General features: G+C 35.1%; 1 protein-coding gene across 2 annotated transcripts in view; it reads left to right on the forward strand.

The window, feature by feature from the left end:
- The window catches only part of CENPI (centromere protein I), a 35,011-nt gene that overhangs the window by 3,940 nt on the left and 7,379 nt on the right, over positions 1-23,692 (forward strand). For both annotated transcript variants that reach the window (XM_010969772.3, XM_074359028.1), the window contains 16 exons: positions 368-486; positions 770-877; positions 7,760-7,808; positions 8,073-8,119; positions 11,730-11,819; positions 12,159-12,281; positions 12,515-12,682; positions 12,832-12,952; positions 14,084-14,175; positions 15,681-15,798; positions 15,885-15,949; positions 17,929-18,023; positions 20,864-20,999; positions 21,892-22,016; positions 23,000-23,048; positions 23,177-23,395. In XM_010969772.3, coding sequence (XP_010968074.1) covers positions 368-486; positions 770-877; positions 7,760-7,808; positions 8,073-8,119; positions 11,730-11,819; positions 12,159-12,281; positions 12,515-12,682; positions 12,832-12,952; positions 14,084-14,175; positions 15,681-15,798; positions 15,885-15,949; positions 17,929-18,023; positions 20,864-20,999; positions 21,892-22,016; positions 23,000-23,048; positions 23,177-23,395 — 1,724 coding nt within the window. The remainder of the gene's footprint in view (positions 1-367; positions 487-769; positions 878-7,759; positions 7,809-8,072; positions 8,120-11,729; positions 11,820-12,158; positions 12,282-12,514; positions 12,683-12,831; positions 12,953-14,083; positions 14,176-15,680; positions 15,799-15,884; positions 15,950-17,928; positions 18,024-20,863; positions 21,000-21,891; positions 22,017-22,999; positions 23,049-23,176; positions 23,396-23,692) is intronic.

Consider the following 23,692-nt stretch of genomic DNA (forward strand, 5'->3'; position numbering starts at 1 on the left):
ATAAAATTCACCTTTTTGAAGTATACAATTCAGGGTATTTTTTTTAGCATATTCATAGAATTGTGCAACCATTACCAACTATCTAATTTCTAAACATTTTCATTATCCTAGGAAGAAATCCTGTACTCATCCTCCCTTGTTAAATAAAAAATATTAGTGCCAAATAATTTGCTTTATAGTTTATATTAGAAGTTAAAGGTACATTTTTGTTTCAAACTATGTTTTACAATGATGATAAGAGAGATCAAATATTACTTTATTGCCTTCAGTGTGAAGTCAAATTTTTGGGACCGAGAGTGAATAATATAGTAAGGGAATGATCAAGGTACTAAAATGTAGTTTAATTTAGAGTTTGTCTGCTTTCTAGGGAGTGCTGTAAACACTCGGATATTCAAGTGTATGATTCCAGCAACTCTAATATCAGAAGATTCTGTGGTTAAGGCGGTCTCCTGGCTTTGTGTCGGCAAGTGTTCTGGTAGCACCAAGGTAATCTTTTTAAACACTTTGATGATAAGTCTTTCAAAACCACTTAAGGGCTGGCAAGGAAGCACCACTTAGAGAGTAATGGCAGTGGCCTTTTGTGCAAAGCCTGTAGTTTTGGAACAATATAGCTTGATGCAAGGACTCTGTTCAAATAGAAATTTTTACTGAGAAATAAAATCTATTATCCTACTTTGTGCTAGAGGCTTCTAAAACAGCTCTGATGGGGGAATTAAGCTCTTCTGTGCTGCTATATTTCTCTAAAGATAAGCATTTTGTCTCTCAATAGGTACTTTTTTATCGTTGGCTGGTTGCAATGTTTGACTTCATTGATCACAAGGAGCAAATTAACTTGCTCTATGGCTTCTTTTTTGCTTCATTGCAAGATGATGCACTGGTGAGTAAAAATTGGACAGCATCATGAATCAATCAAATGGTACATACTTGTATATCTATGCACCATATGTGCTTCAGAGTGCCACACAACTTTCCTTACCATATAAATGGAACATTTATATGAAACATATAGAGAAGTGTAAAGAATAACGTAACAAACACCCCTGCACCTGTCTCTCAGATTAACAAAAATTTTTTTACCACATTTGCTTTATACCTTTTTTTAAGGAAGTAAAATGTTACAGATAGATTTGAGTCCACATTGAAGTCTCTTGGCTGATCTAGAGCAATGATTGCCATCTTTTCCCTTTTAAACCACTTCAACAGGGTCCTTTGGGTCACTTATTATACATTTTCTTGATTAACGTTGCAAAAACCTCATCAGAATTAATGAGAAGGAGAGGATTACTTTTCGTGAGATGCCAATGGACTGATTTTGATTAAATAGCATAATTATTCCCATTGAAAACATTAATAACTCTAAGAAATCAATCTACTGTCCACCTGGAAGACTTTCAAGGACCATCAGTAGTTCATAGACCATGTGGACCATTCATCTAACTGAGTTCCTCTTGCCTTTGAGAAGGGAATTCATTGATTTCATTTTTAAAAATTAACTATGTTCATTGCATTGTACTGGGCAATGTGGAAGATTCAAAGTTTAGCAGAGAGTTTCCATATTCCAGGGGGTTTATAATTCAGTCGGGGGAAACACATAAAGTTAAATAACTGCATAAGTTAAATTATCAAAGACAGTATATGATAATGTAAGGATAATAATTGCTGTGATATTTCCAGGAAGGAAGAGAGCACTATAAACCAGAGTGATTAGAAAAAGCATCATAAAGTATGTGGCCATTGAACTGGGCCTTAAAGGTTGAATAGGATTTGCGATTTGATGCTTGATATGACAGGAATATTTCAAGCACAGTTGTGAAATGCATAAATTGTATTTCAAGAGACCTTAAATATATCAGACTGACTTAACTGCAAGTTGGTGTCAGGCAGTGGTAGGTAGTAAGGCTGAAAAAGTTGGGTGAACAAAAACTGTCGTGGTCTTTACATGTGATTGCTAAGGAATTTGAACTTTTATCCAGTGGGGAAATCACTGAAAAATTTTGGGCAGAACATGTTGAAAGCAACACTGTTGGGAGTTGTATCTAGTAGTGCCAAACATTATGAATTAAGATGTAAGCTAGGGTCAGGAAGACTAGTTAGGAGACTAACATGCTAATCCAGGTATAATATGGTGATATCCTAGACTAGCAATTCTCAAATATGCTTTGTGGACCCCTTGAGGCTCCCTGAGAACCTTTCAGGAGATCTGAGAGGTTGAAATGATTTTTATAGCAATATCAAGATATTATCAGTTATTTACATTGTGTTGACATTTGCACTGATGGTAGATAAAACCGTTGGCGCCTTTGCACAAATCAGGGCAGTGGGGCCATACTGTACTAGTGGTTGTTGTATTCTTCACTGCAGTAAAAAATGACAATGCGAACTTCAGTTAATAATGTCCCAAGTGAAGCAGTAAAAATTAATTCACCAATTTTATTAAACTTCAACCTTTGAGATATGTCTTGAATATTCTGTTTGATGAAATGGGAAGTACAAATAAATCCCTTCATGCCTACTAAAGTACATTAGTTGTCCTGAGGAAAAGCACTTGTGTGATTGAGTTGCGAGCTAAACTAGCTGCTTTTTTCGTGGAATACCATTTTTACTTCAAAGAATGACTGACATAAACTACAGTGATTCAGACTTGGGTATTTGGCAGATGTTTTCTTGAAAATGAACAAAGCAAGCCATTCATTTCAAAGAAAACAACTGATGCTATTTGTTGCCAGTGATAAAATTTGAGCTTTTGAGTGAAAATGTGTATCTGCCCCTGTGAACTTGACAGCTGCCCACTACTTAATGTCTTTCCTGATGAGAATGGTAGCAATATTAATGAATGTGATTTTTAGATACTATGTAATGAAATGTGTCAGTGTTTGGAGGCTCAGTACAACTAATTTCCAAATGGCCAAGTATGATAACTATCAAATTATGCATGAGTAAAAGAGTCATTCAAAGTGCAAGATACATCAATGAATTTTAATGGAACAGAGTACAAAGAGTTCATTGATAAGATTTCAGATTCCACATTGCAGCTAACCCTTAAGAAACTACCACGTATCAAGTTTTGGTGAAGTATCAAAGACCAGTATCCACAATTTTCTGAAAAGTCTATTAAGATACTCCTTTCTTTTCCAACTACATAACTAGACATGTATTGGGATTAAAAACTGGAATGATAGGAAGTTGTAGCATTGGAGTTTACGATTTCAGGAGGGGATGCTTCAATGTGATGACAAGATTCAGGGTGACAGTGGAGTGAGTTGTTGAAGTAGAGTGAGGGCATGAAGGTTATTGGAATTGAAATTTTCTGTACCCTTATGGATTTGTTGTTGTTGTCACTGCCCATTTATCAATTACTGAGTGAGGTACATTGAAAATCTCCCACTATGAAGGCAGATTTGTCAGTTTTTCCTTAAAGTTCTATCGATTTTGGCTGTATGTTTGCACAATTACAGTTTTCATATTGTCCTGCTGAATCAAACCTTTATCATGGAGTAAAACCCTTTGTTAGAAATGCTTTTCGTTTCAGTCATTTTGTTTGATATTAACATTGCTAGCTCTGGCTTTCTTTTGGCTAGCAGTATATTGCTTGGTATATTTGCATCTTTTGGTTTTTTTAAAAAATCTTCTTTTGCCCTCATGTCTTAGATGCCTGTTTTAAATAGCATATGACTAGATTTTATTTTAAAATCCTGTTTGATGATTTTTTGCTTTTACCTGGAAAATTAGTTTATTTACCTTTGTAGTGATTGTTGATGCAGTAGAAGTAAATGCAGATGTCTTATTTTGAACTTTCTAAATGACCTGCATTTTTCTGATTCCTTCTCTTATGCCTCTTATTTTGGATTGATTGTGGTTTTCACCCATCCTTGGTTGGAAATTACACATTTTGTGTGTGTTGTTTTAGGTGTTATTGTACCTATTTTAACATGCATATATAGTGTAAAATGTAAAGTAATGTCATTCTTCTTACTGTTTTTCTTTTGTTTGGAAAGTATAGTTATTTTTCACAAAATATATCATTTATCATGTAATGGGTTTTTTTTTAATGAATTAATAACTAAAATTTTCTGATTTAATTTTTAAGGTTTTTTCTTAAAGTCTAAAGGTAACCAATATCTTTACCTTCATCTTGAATGATACAAGGACCTTAGAAATCTTTAATACTGACTGCACCCCTCCCAGATTATATGCTATTATCTGGTTTTAGTTCTGGCTCATTCTTCTCCATCTTCCTCCTCATACACATACAGTAGACATTACTCTTATCTTCATAGTTGATGTTTATTTAGATATGCCCACATATTTGCCAGTGTCTTAGCTCATCATTTGTTTTTGCATCTCAGACCTTCAATCAAGATCATTTTCCTCTGCCTAAAAGTATTATCCTTCAGTATATTCTTTCAGTAGAATCTTGATGGTAAACTTTGTCTTTCCCTGAAAATGTCTTTACTATTCCCTTGTTCTTAAAAATTGGTTCTGCTGTGTGTGGAACTCTAGGATGACAGTTAAATTCTCTCAGGACATTGACAATATTATTCCACTGGCACCTCCTTTCCATTGTCATTGAATTAGTCTAATTGTAATCTGTCATTTCTTTTCTCTGGTTATGTTTTATAAATAGATTTGTTGAGATGGAACTCACATACTGTACTCACTTAAAGTATATAATCCACAGTTTTTTATTATGTTCACAGATTTGTGCAACCATGAAGCAGAGTCAATTTTAGAACATTTTCATCACCTCAGAAACCTCATACCCTTTAGCTATCACCTCCCATTTTCCCATTTAGGGGTTCCTAAGCAACTCCTAATCTGTTTTCTGTCTTTAGAGATTTGCTTATTCTGGACATTTCACATAAATGGAATCATACACTATGGGGTCTTTTTTGACTGACTTTTTTTACTCAGCATAATGTTTTTAAGATTCATCATGTTGTACATGTATCAGTACTTCATTTTTTTAACCTGTTATATTTTTTCCATAACAGAAAATTTACCATTTTAACTATTTTCAGCATACAATTCATTGTCATTAATTGCATTCAGTATTGTACAACCATCACTACTATTTGTTTTCAAAACTTTTTAATTACCCTAAACAGAAACTCTCTACCCACTAAGCAATAACTCCCCATTCCTTCTTCCCCGCTAGCACCTGGGAACTTCTAATCTACTTTCTGTATCTATGAATTTGCCTATTCTAGGTACCTCGTGTAAGTGGAATCATCCAGTATTTGTCCTTTTGTGTCTGGCTACTTTCACTTAGCATGCCTTCAAGGTTCATCCATGTTATAGCATGTATCGGAATCTCATTTTTATGGCTGAATAATATTCCATTGTATGTATATACCACATTTTGTTTATCCATTCATCTGTTGATGAACTCTTGGGTTGTTTCTGCCTTTCAGCTAACATGAGTGATGGTGCAATGAACATTGGCATGCAAGTGCCTGTTCAAGGCCCTGCTTACACTTCTTTTGGATATATATACTTAGGGTTTCTTCCAGGCAGGGGCTGAGCCTTTTAAAACCCAAGTATTTAGTATTGTAAACTTCGTAAGAATAGACCTTTTTGTCTGTTTTATCCACTGCTTAATAAATACTTATTTCTGAGTGAGTGAATGAATAGGAACTCTTCATAAATGTTTGTCAAATAATTATAATATACTTGAGTAGTTTTCATGATGGTGACTAGAGAGTTTCTTGCTCAGCATGGCAAAGGGGAAGGAGGACCACTTCTTTTTCTTTTTAAAAATATTTATTGAAGTATACGTACAGAAAATTGCCTGTGTTATAAGTGATCAGCTCACTTAATATTTATAAACTGAACACATCTGTATAAATATTACCCAGATCAAGAAACAGGGAGCTTAACCTTTAAAACCATTTTCATAAGGTTTGGTGGGTGCTGACTGTAGTAACTGAGATGTGGTGGTTAACTATTTGCCAGAGAGGCAATTATAAAGTCTTAGATGCACATGAATTTTTCCTTTCTAGGTGTAATTAAAGGAGAATGTCAGATATAATGCTGCAGCCTAGGGCAAGGATTGTGTGACACTCATTTCATACTCAACATGATAAATAGTGTTATTAATAGTTCCTATCTTAGGGATGTGAGGCACTGAAGTTTTTTTAACTGAAAGTTACTGTATTTTGTAGAAGATGGCAGACTTGGTCATAATATGTATTCTTCCCTTAAAAACAAAAAAGATCCTACATCTAGATTCATGCTTCTTACAAGAATGTTTAGTCTTTATCAACCCATTTCTTTTTTAAAAATTAATTTTTATTGAAGTATAATATGATTTATAATTTATTTTAGTTTCAGGTATACAGCAAAGTGATTCAGTTTTATACACACACACACACACACACATATAATCTTTTTCATATTCTTTTTCATTATAGGTTATTACAAGATATTTAATATAGTTCCCTGTGCTATACATAGGTCCTGTCAACCCATTTCTCGGTAGAGGAGAGGCAATGTGGAATGCTGTATTTTAAAGTTTAGAGTTGTGACTACCAAAATAACAAGTTTGTTTAAAGAAAATCTTTGCATTTGTTGCTTTCTCTAGTCCTATTAAATAATTTACCTTTTCAATTTCCTAATGTCTAAAGAAATTTTTTCTTAAAGGGCCAAGTAGTAAATTTTTAGGCTTTAATGCCATGCTGTCTCTGTCAAAAGTACTCACTCTACTGGTGTAGTACAAAAACAGCTATAGACAACAAATACATAAATGAATGGCTGTATTCCAATAAAATTTTATTTACGATAACCAGTGGTGAGCTGGATTTGACCTGTAGTTTGTTGTTTACACACCCCTGCAATATTTCCTTGTCTGATAAACAGATATTATTAATATCATGAGTTCCAACTTATTGGGTGTTTAAATTTTGTTTTATGGCTGTCATTTTATTTATGAAAGAAAAAACTGTCACCTTCTGGTCATGAAGATATTCTCCTCTGTTTTCTTCTAGAATAGGTGTCAGCAAACTTTTCCTGTAAAGGGCCAGACAGTAAATGTTTTAGGCTTTGTGGACCATGCAGTCTCTGTCACGACTGCTCAGCTCTGCTGTTGCAGTGAGAAAGCGGCCATGACCAACACATAAATGTGAGTGTGGCTGTGTTTCAGTAAAACTTGATTTACAAAAACAGGTGGACTGTAGTTTGCTGACCCCTAGTCTAGGATAAAACCTCAACAAGTAGGTACTCAAAATGAAGTGGTATAAGGAAACCAATCATTGAGGAATTTCAGTAACGAATTTATTGAGTGTGTGCTGTTTGCCAAACTGGGGGCTAAATGATTGATTAAATTACGGTATATCGACTCACTGGAATATTAAAATCAGTCATTGAAGATGATCATTTTGAAGACCAAATAACATGGGAAAAATGCTTTTAAGTGGTAAGTCAGGATAAAAGTTTTAATTTTGTATCCTAATAAACATGGACTACTGGAAAGAGTACGTGAATTTTTGTTAGGTAGAAGAATCTTTTTCTGTTTTTCAAATTGTCTGCATTGTTGTATTCCAAAAATATAAAAATGGCATAATGGGATGTCAATTGAAACTATTGTTTTTTTATCACTATTATGTAGTATGAAAAAGAGAAGCTTTGTAAAACTATTGTTCAGTGGAGTCTTGAAGCCTTTTTCTTAATCGGTATAAGATTGACATTTGAGGAAAATGTATTGTTGCTCTGTTCAAGATGTAGTGTCATTTCTTTTTTTTTTTTAATTTTTATATTTTGACAGTGCCCTTATGTCTGCCACTTGTTATATTTACTTACCAAAAAAGAGAATGGTGAGTATTTTCGTTCCAGTTGTATTACATTCACTCTGTGGAATTAGCATTTGTATTGGCCTTTATAAAGTTAACCATTAGCATTAGTTCTATGACAGAGTTTTGTGGGAATTGCTTTTTAGTACTTTTATCTAAGAGCATCTGCTTAATGGTTTAACTGAACAGAGTAAGTATTTTCTTGATGTGAGAAGAAGCTACATGAACAAGGTTTCGTTTTATTCTGAACCACACAGACTTAGTACTTCTTTTATTCACCTTTTCTAGTCAAACCGTTTCGTGTGAGAAAACTGCTTGATCTTCAGGCCAAAATGGTGAGTACTGAAAAGACCTAAAACTGGACAGCGTGCTATGGGCTGGATACTGAGCTGGGCTTTGGGGATATAAAATCGAATGAGTCATTATCTTCAATACATAATCTGGGGAGCAAAATAAAAATCAGAATCAGATTGGTGATGATGAATAGAATTTAACTAGGCCAAGAAGGAAGAGAAGGGCACTCCTGGCAGAGGGAACAGCATGAGCAAAGACATATAGATATCAAATAGCAGAAACTGTTTATGGAACTGGGCTGATATGGCTAGAAAATAAGTATTAGGGAGTAGTCAAATGACTACTTTATTAAAGAAAGGTGACTAGTTTATTTATTCTGTGGCTGTGATCTAGAAAAGCATTCTTTTCTGGATACTTAAACTCCAGCATATTCCAGCATACTTAAACAATTATCTCTTGGCCTTACAGCTCTCTTGCATTGTTATTTCCACTATACCTGCCAGGTAATAGAAGTCTGTGAAGCTTTGGGTATAAAACAATAGGAAGTTGTAGTGACTATGCCTATTTATTGAAGCCTGCATGACCTACGTAGAGGCATTCAAATTTCATGAAAAACAAACACATGTGCACATTTGTGCTTCTCTATGTGAGGTTTCCTGTTAGTACAGTCCAATGATTTTTCTTGTTTAAGAGCTTCATGGTTTGGCTTTTTGGACGCAGTATCTTCTTTTAGCTCTCTGAGAATATTAATGATAACGTTTTTGTCCATAATTTTATTTCACATTAATAGAAATTCTGAAAAAGATGTACATTTTTCCATGTTAACAGCAAAACATTTCAACATTGGAATTAGAAAAACATTGGGATAAGAAAATTTTACTATAAATATTGGATCTTGCTGATTTGTATTAACTGAAACAAGTATATGTTCAAGTTAAAAAATGACTTAGTACATTGTCTAAAAATTTTAAACCCAGACATTAAATATATGGCAGCATTATTAACATTCTGTATAGTACATTACTAAATTATTCCATTGTCAATGCCCATTTATAAAGATACATTCATAAAATTACTTTGATAAGCTGGATTTGTGTGAATTTGTTCACATCCAACAATATCAAACCTAGAAGACATAGCCATGCTCACATGTAAAATGGTAACAGGTGTGTAATCAGCCCATGTGAGGAGATGTATTGGATATATGAATTTCTGATACTTACAGAGGCATTTATCCCTTCTGTCCCCATGCATGCCCCACAATTCCTGATCATGAAGGACACAGAACACAGAAAGGTGGGAAGTGGAACAGGCATATTTTTATCTTATATGCACCAGGCCCTGTTGAGAGCAATCTTTGGAAAAGTACAGGGGAGTTAGGTCTCATTTTAAGGATTGGTGAGGATAGTTTCTGAGATTTTCCCACTACCAGGCATGAACTTGTGTGATTCGGGCTGTGATTTTTCTTTTTCTTTTTTTCCTGTTACTCGCTTTTTCTCTGTTTCCTCAGAGTTCATTTATTTAGTTTGTTTGGTATTTCATGGTAGAGGCTTTTCTCAAATACCTGGTAAGCCTTGTTTGCCCATATTTAATAGTAAAACACTAAAATGGTGATTAGAAACTTGTGTACATGAGTAGGACTTGTTCACTGTAAGAGCTTGCTGTTTCACTGGGGAATCCCCCAGATGACTGTGTCACTTTTCCCAAAGAAGAATTCTCCTGTTACCTGCCTAGGGGTTGTATTAGTCAGGCTTCTCCAGAGAACAGAACCACTAGAAAGTGTGTGTGTGTGTGTGTGTGTGTGTGTGTGTGTGTGTGTGTGTGTGTGTGTGTGTATGTAAAGAGATTTTTATAAAGAATTGGCTCATATGATTTTAGAGACTTGCAAGTCCAAAATCTACAGGGTGGGCCTACAGGCTGGAAACCCAGGTGAGCTGATGTTCCACTTTGAGTCTAATGGCAGTCAGCAGTCTGGTGAAGAATTCTCTCTTGCTTGGGGGAAACTGGTCTTTTTGTTCTATGTGAGCCTCAACTGATTGAATGAGGCCTACCCACATTGTGGCAGGCAGTCTGCTTTACTCAGAGTTCACCTATTTACATGTTAATCTCATCTAAAGCACCCTCAGAAATACTCTGTATGCTTGATCTGGGCACCCTGCCCAGCAAAGTTAACACATAAAATTAACTGTCACAGGACTATAAGCTCTGGACTGAAGCAGTAGAAAGGGCTGTGGAAAAATTCTGGTACACTCCCGCAGTTCTGCCTGCTGTCTGAGTCCAGCTTCATCTTCAGAGTAAAACCCTGGTGTTTGCCAATAGTGAAGGAATTTGGGTTCTAACTGCTTTTTACATAGGCTTTCAACCAATTGTGCTGTTTTTAGCCCTCTTGCACCTCCACTTTTGAGAGGTATCTGATCCCTCAAATTCTTGAGACTTTCTGGGAGTTCTGAAGTATGAATCTGCTGCTTTTGAGGCTTTTTCTGTTGCTGCCTTAGGTTTCGTTTTCTCTGTTCTGCTAAGTTGGTTACTGTTTGCCATCTTCATTCCAGGTTTCAAAATCTTGTTGAGACCTCGCATCTGCTATTGTCTACTCTCTGGTTCTCTTTGAACTCTTGCTTTATGCCTTTTTTCATTCCTTTACTTTTTAGAGGGGGCTTTTGGAGGACCCAGAATTAAACATGTGTGTTCAATATGCCATGTTTAACTGGAAGTCTCTCTCTCTCTTTTTTAAGAGACTGTTAACTTTTTAACAATCAAAATAGGTTTAGTTAACTAGACAATTAAGTTCTAAAGGTCTTACCACTCCTAAATATTTGCTCTGTCAAAAACATTCTAACTCAAAGCAAACACTCTGATACTAATTGATAGTGAGTACAGAGATCAGAAGATATTTCAGCATAGATAGCCTGGGTCATTTTGGTTTTGTTGTAATAAATTTAATTTCAAGAAGCTATTATAAGATAAGAATACTGTATTTCTAAGCCCCATTTTCTACCTTCCTTATTTTGTACAGTATTTGATTCAACAGAATTGTGGTATAATAAAACAATTGGGTTACTTCCATGGAATTTTAGTGGTATGCTTTCTCTGGATAGCTAGATAGATCAAACACAGGTATCCAGCAGTAATGACTTCTATCACTGAAGTCATGTGAAGACTTGTTTCAGTTATATCAAGCTGTTTGACTTCTGCATACCAATTGATAGATATCCTAGTTAATTTTTGAGGAATTATGATGATAAGTTATTAATATTTCCTTTGCTCTGTCTTCTTGGCTTCTCTTTTTGTCCTCCTGTTTAAATCAGGAATGAATAAACTTTGAGTCCTGAGGGTTCTACCAGTGGGAGTAAGCCATGCTAGCAGATATGACTGGTATGCCTAAGGCAGGGCAGAGAATATACAACGAAGAAGTAAATTAGGGAAAAAGATCATAAAAGAGAAGGTTACAGGTTGGCAAGGATTGCTTTATGATAGCTGATTTAAATGGGTTTTTATTCCTTGATTTTCTATAGCATCTTCCTCTAGCTAATAAATAATAAAATTCACATAATAAAATTAGGGTCTGAATATATGTTTAATCTTTTTACTTTACTGTTACTTTTTTCTTACTGGCCACAGAACTGAAAATTGAAAACTCTTATTTTATTTCAGGGAATGCAGCCTCATCTCCAGGCTTTATTGTCGCTGTACAAATTCTTCGTTCCTACTTTGATTTCTGTATCTTTGCCTGTGAGGAAGAAGGTAAGGGATTAAGGAGTGATAAGTCATATTGAGATTGAAATACGTTATTTTGGGTAAGTTAACTTATAGATTTGAACTGAAATGCTTATAGCATACTGTTTTAAGATCTAGTATTGTGGTGCTATTTCTGGGAAGTTTTGTTTTAGGGATTGGCACTTTGTTTTGATTCCATTTGATGTGTTTAATAAATTCCTGATTAGAAAAAAAACTTTAAATGGATTTGCATGGGTGCAAAATATTTCATAATTAATATACTTTCAATTATTGAAGAGTTTTAGATTTTGCGTTGCTCCGACTTATGCATACCTCCTCTCATGTACTTTACATTCAAATTTATAGATTTATTTTAAGAATTCAGAGAATCTGTGGAAGACAGCTCTACTTGCTATGAGGCAAAGGAATCAGGGACTTGCTCCAGAACCTCTAAAGCTGATGTTAGGGAATGTCTGTCCTGTAAAAAGAGTAAGTATCTAAAACCCCACATGACTTGCACAGCCTTCTTTCATTAAATTCAAGCAATAACTATTCAGATATTGGAAGAGATTATAGATATTTAGATACATTTTAATTACCCAGGATTCTATTGCACACCACATTCAGATTCCATTCACTGAACCACCTTAACGAGTGCTTTTACATTTATAGTTTGTAATCTGTTTACTCCATTGAAAGATTGTTTTACCTTTCTTTTTTAGAAATGGAATTCTCACTCAGTTATACCAGTGCTAAATTCCTGTAACTACAGTAAAGAAAGTGGAAAAAAAGGGATGAATCTTTCTGATTTTTTCAGTAGCAATGGATCATTTCCACTGGAACAACTTAAAAGCTTCCCTCAGCTCTTACAGAACATCCATTGCTTAGAGGTATGTGACTGGACCATGGGCTTATTTACATTTTCCGTTTGATCTTCATGGACTTTATTTTTGTTATATATTTCCTATCTGATGATTGCCTTGTTGCTCTGGCCTCCTTTTCATATACCTAGAGTTGACCGATTGTTCTGTCTTCGCAGCTGCCTTCTCAGATGGGCGCAGTGCTGAACAACTCTCTGCTACTTCACTATATTAACTGTGTCAGAGATGAGTCAGTCTTACTGAGGCTCTATCATTGGTTGAGTCAAACATTACAAGAAGGTAAAAGTTGATACTTAAAAGTGTTGGATGAATAAAGAAGGAACGAGACAGTCTACCAATGGGTTTCTTTTAAAAGGGTGCCAAACTTCTAGACAGGAGGAGCCTTCAAATGCTGTAATTATGTTTCTGATAATCATGTATTCAGAGCCTGAATGCTGCCATTGTTGTAACTTTAAGAGGGATTAATAAAGGAGGTGAGTTGTTAAGGAAACACTGCTGGATGACCACGAAAACTCACTAGGTGGCTCCACTTTGATGACTGTCACAGTCCAAGGCCTCTTCATCTTTGTATGTTCAAAAACTTGCTGTTAACCTCCTAGAATCATCAGATTAATGCGAACCAAACTCAGAGACTATCGTGTAAGCCAGAATGTCAACTTATTTCATAATAGAAGTAATTCTTTCTGGTGGCCAAAATGTCCCCATTTGCCAACTAGAATAGCTCCTCTCTGCGATCAGTATATATGGGAGCCAAATTAGTCATTAGAAGGTTTCTTAATTATGAAACTGAAGGAAACGGCAGTGAGGGAGTTTTTCATCTAGGCCACAGTAAAGTCTGATCATTTCATTCCTCCAAGGGGGTGGATGTCTCTAAAGATAGTATTGCGTTCACCAGATTGTTTCTTCCCTGGATAAACAAATCTTGACTTTTCAAGTATTTAAGGTCAGTCTTAGTCTGTTCCAGACTAACTCTCCCTTTCCTACTCAGAGTCTTTAGATAGGATAAGGTACAGTTTGTTAGATTTCTACTCACTAAAGTTCTACCACCCTTAGATTAACCCCAGCTCACCCTAATTTACCTTTAGACATTCTTAAACTTTTAATGTGTACATTTATAGTCTCTTGGATTACTGTGTGGCATAATGCTAATCGCATTCATCATATGTGACTTTGACCAGTTTATTTTTTCACTATAAGCTTTCCCCCTATATTACCAAGTTCTTGAGGAGCACCTCACTGTCACCTCCATATATATGTTACAGTCTACAGTGTGAGTTGGCTAGGATGGATGAAACTGATGGCTTGTTTATATTTGTCATTAATTTGTCACTTTAGAGTTGTGGTGATTATGTTTTGTGTAGTTTTTATTGTTGTGCAACCAGAGGCTTGTGTTTAATATTTTTGCTCCAGAATGTATTTGGTACAAGGTGAATAATTATGAACATGGAAAAGAATTTACCAACTTCCTGGACATTGTCATCAGGGCAGAGTGCTTCTTACAAGTAAGATTTTGCTTGCTTCCTACACACTCCACCACTTCTTAATTTATTTAGATATCCAGTGAAAACCTTCTCTTTGGTGCTTGACATCTTTTGTTAACAGTATTTGCTCAATTCAAAATTCATTATAAATACAGCCAAGTTGAATTGATGTTGATCTCTGTGCTGTTGAATTTGAAGAAAGAATTTGTCAAATTATGCAAATAAGAGAGAAAGTTCTATAATTTAAGAGAACAAACTGAAGATTAATGCATTCAGTTAATTGAATTAGCTGGTAAGGTAAATCTCATAGGGTCACTACTTGTGTTCTTATAATCAACAAATGTTTTTTGATTGTCTAATATGTTCCAGCCAATTAATTATTTGGCCTGGGTAACCCTGAGTTGTTCTTTACACTGCAACTCAGGTATCAGCATCATGAAAAAGCCTTTGCTCAGACTGGGTTAGATGTTTGTTCTATGTACTCCTTTTGCTCTCTGTTTACCTGTATCGTGGTACTTTCAGCATCTGTTTTTCCACACATTATGGGTTCCTGACAGGTGAAAACCATGTCCATCTTTTCTTCATGTACAGGTATTCAACTTGGTACCTAGTACAAAAGAGATGCTCAAAAAATGTTAGTTGAATAAATCTTAAGCATTTGGTGTGAAACCATTGAATTAGAAGTTGGGTGTGGATAATGTTGGTGAAGATAAAAGGATGAATTTAGGTTGACTTTTTAGATTTCCTGCTTGAGAGAATGATGATGGGAATATAAGAAAAGCAGGCTGGGAAAGAAAGATATATTTGATTTAAAAGATGCTTGTGGGATATCTTAGAGGTCCAGTAGTAGGCAGTTAGATAAAAAGTCTAGAGCTCAGAAATGAGATTTGCATTAGAGATGCAGAAATTTAGGACTCCTCATGATATAGGTGGTGGTTTTAGCTATGTTGTAGATGAGATTGTCCAGAGAATTCATGTCACGAAAAGAAGGTCCAGAATAGAGTCTCAGTGCATGCCACTATTTAAGGCTCAGGACAATAAAGGAAAAAAGGAAAGCCCTGGATCCTCTCTTTGGTAGAAACATAAATAGCCTAGACTCCCAGGCTTCTCCAGATGGAGCTGCCCAGAGTTTGGATTTAGTCTGTGGCCCCTAATGAAATTCCAGCCTTATTAATAACATTATATACACTTTATTGACTGTTCAAGTGACTGTATGTATTCCAAAACAATACAATTTCACTCATCTTTAAAAATATTCCATAACTTGACTTTTTACCTTCTTTCCAATCAGTGAAGTTTTATGGTGCTTGGAAACTATGTTGATAAAGTTTTTAATGTATCCAAATATTAATCATTTGATCCCTTTTATGAGAAAGTCTGGCACCTAACCCAAGGCTTTTAATTATATTATGACAAAAAATTAGTCTAAGAGTAAAACAACTGTAGCCCAAAATAAACTGGTTATTTCAAGAGTAATTATGCCTGAAGAGTTCCATGCAAGGTTTTAATATCCACCTGTGTTACAGGAGGGGTTTTATTCCTGTGAAGCATTCCTGTATAAGAGTCTTCCTCTCTGGGATGGCCTCTGTTGTCGGTCACAGTTCCTTCAACTTTTGAGCTGGATTCCTTTTAGTAGCTTCTCTGGTATGTATCACGAAAATATGGAGTCATTTAATTCAATGTAATATTAATTAAAAGGACTTTCAATAATCTTTTTTTTTAACTTTTAGAGGTGAAACCACTTCTTTTTGACCATCTGTCCCGGCTCTTCTTCACATCAACTATATACTTCAAGGTAAAAAAACAATTGTCTTGCTTAGATTCAATAGGAAGTATTAGTCTGTGGCCAGTGGCACACAATTTCAAACCCATGTTACAGCAATAGTTTTCTAACAGGATTTGCTTGGACCTGGACTTGAGGTACTGCATCATTCAAATCAAAGTTAATGTGTAGAATTTTGTTTTTAAGATTTTGTCACATGTAGTTTTCCTGAACTGTTCCCAGTTGGAGTAGATGACAAAGTGAATGAACAGATGGCAAATAAGTGTTAGTAAAAAACAAACTGGGAAATAAGTATACCACTGTTGGGGTTGATAATTTTGTAGGTACACTTACTCATTTCTCAAATATGTATTGAGCACCCAGTATGTGCTTGATGCCTGTCTTGACACTGGGAATATAGTAATGACCAGAACAAACAAAACTCCATGTGTCATTCATACTATATATTTATAATATAGTCATTTTCTGCTAATAAAAGTGTTCTAACTTTATATAATAAAATTAAAATGTGTTACTGTTTTGGGGTGTTCTCCAAAAAGACCACTGTGGCTTCCAAGGAGTTCTATCTGACTAAGTTTCAGAGCCACTTTCTTGTAGAATGGTTATTCCTATTCCAAAAGAGTGACAATATAAGTAATGTTCTTTTATAACTTTTTTTCCCACCTTAAGTCACTTACCATTGGCCACATTTATAGGAAAACTCACATGACAGTACACACAACTTCTCCCACGTAACACATTTTCAGGGACGTCATTTTGCAGTTTTTTACTTCACTTAGTATAACAATCTCCAGGTCCATCCATGTTGCTGTGAATGACATTATTTTATTCATTTTTATGGCTGAGTAGTATTCCATTGTATAAATACACCACAACTTCTTTATCCAGTGATCTGTTGATGGCCATTTAGGTTGCTTTCATGTCTTGGCTATTGTAAATAGTGCAGCTACGAACATTAGAGTGCATGTATCTTTTCAAATTAGAGTTTCCTCTGGTTATATACCCAGGAGTGTGATTGCTGGATCATAGGGTAAGTCTGTTTTTAGTTTTTTGAGGAATCTCCATACTGTTTTCCATAATGGCTGCACCAAACTACATTCCTACCATGTAAGAGGGTTACCTTTTCTCCACACCCTCTCTAGCATTTATCATTTGTGAACTTTTTAATGATAGCCATTCTGACTTAGTGTGACTTAATATTGTCATACGAAGTGAAGTAAGCCAGATAGAGAAAGAAAAATACTATATGATATCACTTATATGTGGAATCTAAAAAAAATGACACAAATGAACTTATTTACAAAACAGAAACAGACTCACAGACATGGAAAACAAACTTATGGTTACCAAGGGGAAAACGGGGGTTGTGGAAGGGAAAGTGGGAGTTCGGGATTTGCAGATACTAACTACTATATGTAAAATAGATAAAACAACAAGTTCTTATGTTGAACTATATTCATACCTTGTAATAGCCTATAATGAAAAAGAATATGAAAACAAATACATAAATATATATATATATATATGTATAACTGAATCACTATGCTGTACACCAGAAATTAAACAACATTGTAAACTGACTACTTCAATTAAAAAAAGAAGAAATATGATTTACAAAAAAAGGAGTAAATTGCAGATTTTGACACAAGGTGAAAAGAGTAGGAAGCTCATATCTGTAGCAAGTTAAAAGGATCTCTGAGGGGAGACAGTAAGGGATGCTGTATTTGATGATGTATGTTATAAATGAATACAATTTAGAGAAACAAGTCTGTTCCTTGCTGATAAGCTAAGAGCAGTCTTGTAGAGAAAATGGCAAAATAAACTTGTATTTGCATTAATCTGTCTCTTGGAGACGATCAGGTTGGAGCAGCAGCTGTTAGGTTCTGAATTGGATGAGGTCATCTTCACAGTCCTTCCACCTCCAAACCTCTGGTTTAGTCTATTCTCAACGCTATGGTGTGTCTGAATGATTTTTTGTTTTGCCTTCTTAGTGTAGTGTTCTTCAGTGTCTGAAAGAACTACTGCAAAATTGGCTGTTGTGGCTTTCTATGGACATCCACTTGAAATCTGTGACGAACAGTCCTCTGTGAGTTATCTTATAACCCTCCACAAGAGTTGATCTGTACAAAACTGTTTGCATATGGAGTTTAATAGTGTGTCATGAAACCTAATTGCTTCATATAAATGCTTAGTCATACTTTTCTAAAAAGATTTTGTTACTCTTCACTCTTTTTCTCCACAATCCTCTGAGGAAGGTTATTCTTCAAGTTCTATTATATAAATCAGAAAGCAACCACTAAGCCTCTAAGTAATTTGCTAGAGTTAATATAGCAAAACATTGGCGAGCTGATGTTAGAAATGGCAACTTTCGCTTCTATTCAGTTTAGTTTACTTTATAAAATGTATTCTTGTTTGTATGTAAAGTCAGTTTTGATGATGACTAGGAAAACCTATAATTTTGCTGTACAGATTTTTTTATGTCTCTCTGATGTATTTTGCTTGTATACATTAATTTATTTTCACTTTGAGATTTAAAAAAAGTGCCCTGAATTTCCATTATGTTCATTATTGTTAAATGTGTGCTTTGCCTTCAATGTGAAACTAAAAGACTGAATTTCAAGGAACTGCCTAATCAGGTTGTTTTGACTCTTTCTACCTCGAATCTTTGGCTTCTCCTATATTCTTTTTTAACATTAATTTTAAAAAACTTTATACTATAGAAAATTGCAAACATAATAAAAAGTAGAGAAAATAGTATGATTATTACCCTTATGTACACATCATCCAGCTTCAACAGTTGCTGCCCATGGTTAACTTTTTTCATCTATAATATCCCTCACTTTCCTCTTCCTTTGTACTAGATATTTTTAAAGCAAAACCCAGACATCATTTCAGCTGTTGAAAATGATACTAGTATAACATCTGAAAAATTAATAGTTCTTGATATCTTCAAGTATCTAATCAATGTTCAAATTCCCCATATTATCAGTTACATTCTTACTTTATAAGATAAGGATCCCTTATCTTCAGGTGCAAATATCTAGTGGTTGGCTTGGTTAGATTAGCCCAGACCTATTTTTCTATATGTTCTTATCCCTATAGTGATTTCCTATTTTGGTAGGAGAACAGAAGAAGCTTCTTGGATGTTGCCAGAGAAAATTTTAATTCTTCTTATTCATTATTGCAATGCTTCTATATATCGTGTATCTGATCACTTTTAGAAGGAAATGGAACATTAGTGAGTAGTGAAAGTATCTTGTAAAGTATTGTTCTTCAAAGTGTGGTCCCTGGACCAGCAGCATTACATCACTGGAAAACTAACTTGCTGAGATACAAATTCTCAGGCCTTACCCTAGACCTACTGAAGTAAACTCTAGAGGTAGAGCCCAATAATCTGTATTTTAACAAGCACTTCCATGATTTTGGTGCAAGCTAAAGTCTGAGGACCGCTATCATAAAGAAATGCTGTTGAATGCTCAACCTCTTCAAACACTTCAATTCTGTTAAGAATAGTATGTTTGCATCTATAATCTTTGGCCAATTTGCCATGTAAGTTTTAGGCACCCTGATACAGTTGCTTTACAGTTTCTGTATTTTCTTTTTAAAATTCCTAGGATATTTTTTAATTAGTGTCATAAATTTGGGAGGCATTTAAAAAGGGGTTCTGCTTTCTAAAATTCTTAAATAAATGGACATAATTGTAGGTAACTTTGCTCATCATAATACTATTTGTCATTGTATAAGATGGCTCTTAAGTTCTCAATACTTCCTTCTATTTTAAAGATATGAGTTTCCATCATACGAACATATACCATATGACTGTCAAAGAGGGAGTATATTGTAGTTGTGGATCTCAAGGACAGAAGGATGGGGACCCATTCTCAGCAGTAGTTCTCCAGGGAGCATTGGAAGAGGGTGCTACCATCTTTTAGTAGGTAGGAGCCAGGGGTGCTAAGTGTGCTATGGTGGGTGGGGAGTAGGAGGCAGCCTGAACAGTGAATTGTTTCATCCAAAATGTCAGCAGTGTTCTGTGGAGAAACACTTCTAAAGGATGCTGTCTGAACAGTTACCATTGTACAAATTATTTCAGATGCATTTAAGTCCTGTCAAAAATCGTAAAGTATAAGTTTGCAAGTGACGGGCTGCCTGTATGGATGCCTGCCTGTTTGAATGGTCTCTTAATCTTTCCATGCTTGCTCTGGTAATGGTAGAGTCATCATTTCAAGCTCGGAGACTATATACTATTCCTTTTTCCTTGTGCATAACCACTGTTGGCCCCCTTGATCAGAGGGTAAAGCTATGAAATCACAATTCCCAAGTCTTTTCCTAATTCACTAAACAGTGGATTAAAGGACAGGGGTGGGTAGATGGATGGATTGAATCAATTATACCCATGTGTGATTTAAAGAGACATGGTTCATTGATTTGGGAAGAATATAAAATACCCAAATCTGGTTTTTGCTAGAAGAAAGAAAGGTGCCTAAAATGTTACTAATTCTGTTCTAGAATTGAATTGAATTCCAGTTAAATTAAAGTGAAAATATTAACAGCAGTTTAGTTCAGGAATTTAGACAAAACTGGGTTTGGATTTGTGTACTTAGAAACTAATTTGCTGACTGCTATGGTCCCTGGACATTGGTAATATTATCAAAAGTCTGTTGGAAGTGTAATTCTTTATTTCTCAGGTATTTACTAGTACAGTGGTTGCTGAGGATGTTCTATGAATTGATCTTAATGGTTCCCTAGAGGGCTGGGTTAGTTTTATGATAAATCACTGTGGTCTAAAAAAAAGTAAATTATACATTGCAGCACTTACCATTTTCTGAAATTCCCAGCAACTTTTTGCTATATATTATCCAGTTTTAGCTTGGAAACTGCGAGGACTTTTGCTAATACGGATCTGAATGCCATGATTTCTTATTTCAGGGAGACAACTTTAGGTGGATCCATGAACTCTGTGTCTGAACTGATTCACTATGTAGGATGGCTGTCCACTACTGCAATGCGCTTGGAAAGCAACAGTACTTTCTTGTTGCACTTTATCTTGGATTTCTATGAGAAGGTAGTATGCATCCCATTTTTCCTATTCAGATTTTTGTGATGGCTGTTCAATTTACTGGACTACTGTTTAAATTTTATTATGCACAGCTATTACATTGGGCTGTGATCTTATTAGCATAGTTAAAATAAGCTACATATATGAAGTTAATGAGTGTATTCTCGCCTGAACAACAGACATTCATAAAACAAAGGGAAAAAAACATGATTTTTTTAAAGTCTAGGTACCACTTTAATAGACATTCCTCTGGATAATGCTGGCGCTAGACAGAAGTCTGTCTCTAGTATCACTTTTTGCTCATCCGTGGTACATCTCCAGCCCCTGGTAAAAACCAAAAATACCTTCTTTTTCTTCAGCTCTCCACCCCCACCTTTCAACTTCCTTATTATTCCCAGTACCTATGATTCTGGTCCTCTTCTATTGTTTTATAGTATTCAACCGAGATAGAACTATTATCCAGGAAGTCCCCACTAATCTCAGTTTTCCTGGCTTTCTCCCTTCACTGGTACCTAGTTGTCTTGTGTTACATTTGCCGAGAAGCATGCACCTTTGTTCTCCAGGTTGACAGCCAACTAATGTGACAAATCAGTATTAATGGGACTTAAAGAAGAAAGAAGTGCTCCCTTCCCCTTTCTCCCTACTCTAAGGTCTCTCCCCAGAAAAAATTAAAAGATTTTAATAATGACCTTCTAGGAATAATCCTCTGTGGTAAGTTTGCTGTTTAGTGAGGTGCATTTTTAAGCAGGCTGTGGCTACCTATTCTATTTATGAATCAGGCAGGCCTAAACCTGATGTTGTATTATTGCTTATTTTCTAGTGATGATTCTTTGGGTGAAGTTGATTGAGGGGTTCTGAGGAATAATCTATATACTGATGTTATCATTCTTCCCAAAAGGTGTGTGACACATATATAAATTATAACCTTCCATTAGTGGTGTTGTTTCCTCCTGGGGTCTTCTATCCTGCACTCCTCAGCCTGGATCCCAGTATCCTGAATCAGCTCTGTTACATTCTGGACAGGTACAAAGCCTTTTTACCATTTTATGAATTAGTATATCATAATTCCATCTTTATTTTCCAGCTCTACAATAATTTATAATTTATAAATATACTATGATAAGTGTATTATATATAATATAGTGAAATGTTAAATACGATAAAATTGTTATCCATTTTCTGCACAGGCCTATGGAAGTAGGAAACATGGCTTTCTTCCAATATGGGACTGTTCTGTGTTGTTTTTTAAATGTCATTGTGGGGTATATGGGTTAAAAGAAATCATAGTTAAGGATCTTTTGTGCAATGGTACTGCTGCATTCAGCATTGTTAATTCTTGTTGCTATGTTTCAAAGAAAAATTAGTTATTTACTGACAATTGGTTTAAGTCTACGTAGCTTCTGTGGTAAAAAGAACGTTTTCTGAGAGATAAAGGGAGCTAGTGTCAATTATATGAAATTGTAAGCATTATTTCCTGATCCCTCCTAATTTTTTCATTTAATGGACTGAAATTGCTCTTTTTAGCCTATAAGTGTAGATTTGGTATAACTTGTAGGACTGTACCAGGGTTGAAATGTTTAAAAGCTAATTAGAATAGTTCTCAGATAAGAAAAAATTACATTTCTAACTTTTCCCTTTATCCTTTCTACTGCACGTTTTCTTCCATGTTAATATATTCTGTATCAGTGACTGCTTTTGAGCCTCTATTAATTTTTTGATGGTGAAACATTAAAAGCATTTCCTTTATTTTTTCTTTCTTACTGAAATATAATTTACAGAGTCAAGTGCATATCTTAAATGTACAACTCAATATTTGAATCTCTGTTAATTTTTATTCTTTGAGGAAAATGTACCATAAAAGGGGGAAAAACCCTTAACTAACCAGCTAGATAACTGTGTATGTGCATATCTGCATATATTTACATTTGAAATGTATGCTTTTGTTTATATTTACATATCAAAGGCATTTAATGGTAAAAGTTTATTCTATCTGTTCTCCCTTTTAGGTATCGTAAAAATTTGACTGCTGCAAAGGAAAATGAGTTGGTACCAAAGGTATGGATGATGAATCTGTGTTAAATCACCATTGTTTAAAAATTGAGTGTAGAGATATATGATCTGTTGGGAATAAGTAGGAAAGGGAGAATAGGCGATAATGACAATTTTTTTTTCTTTCCCAATAGACAAAATCAGAGTTCAGCTTCAGCAGCAAGACCTATCAAGAATTTAATCACTATTTGACAGCCATGGTTGGTTGCCTGTGGACATCCAAACCCTTCCAGAAAGGATTATATATTGACGCTAAAGCCTTAGAAAAAGCTGCAGTAGCAGAATATAAAAACAGTTTAAATTTAGTCCATCACCCTGCTTTTATGAGTTACACTGTTTCCTTTCTGCTACAGGTAAGAGTATTTAAACAATCTTTAGATTTTCTGTAGGACTACTATGATGGCAGAAATAGGAAATGCCATAAATTTAGTGTATATGAATTGCAAGACGTGTTTAGTCATTCCTTTTTGAGTATCAGCTAACTTTGGGGCATTGTGCTAGGCTCTAAGGGCTCAAAGTTAAGTAAGTTTCTGCCCTCCAAGAGCTTGGACTTGTGGTAGAGACAGACTTGTGAATGCTACTACAATACGGTTAAGCAAAGTGAGAAGAGGTGCAGTTGTGAGAAAGATGGGGGAGTGATTATTTGTTCA

Source organism: Camelus bactrianus, chromosome X, assembly GCF_048773025.1.
Source record: "Camelus bactrianus isolate YW-2024 breed Bactrian camel chromosome X, ASM4877302v1, whole genome shotgun sequence".
NCBI lineage: Eukaryota > Metazoa > Chordata > Mammalia > Artiodactyla > Camelidae > Camelus > Camelus bactrianus.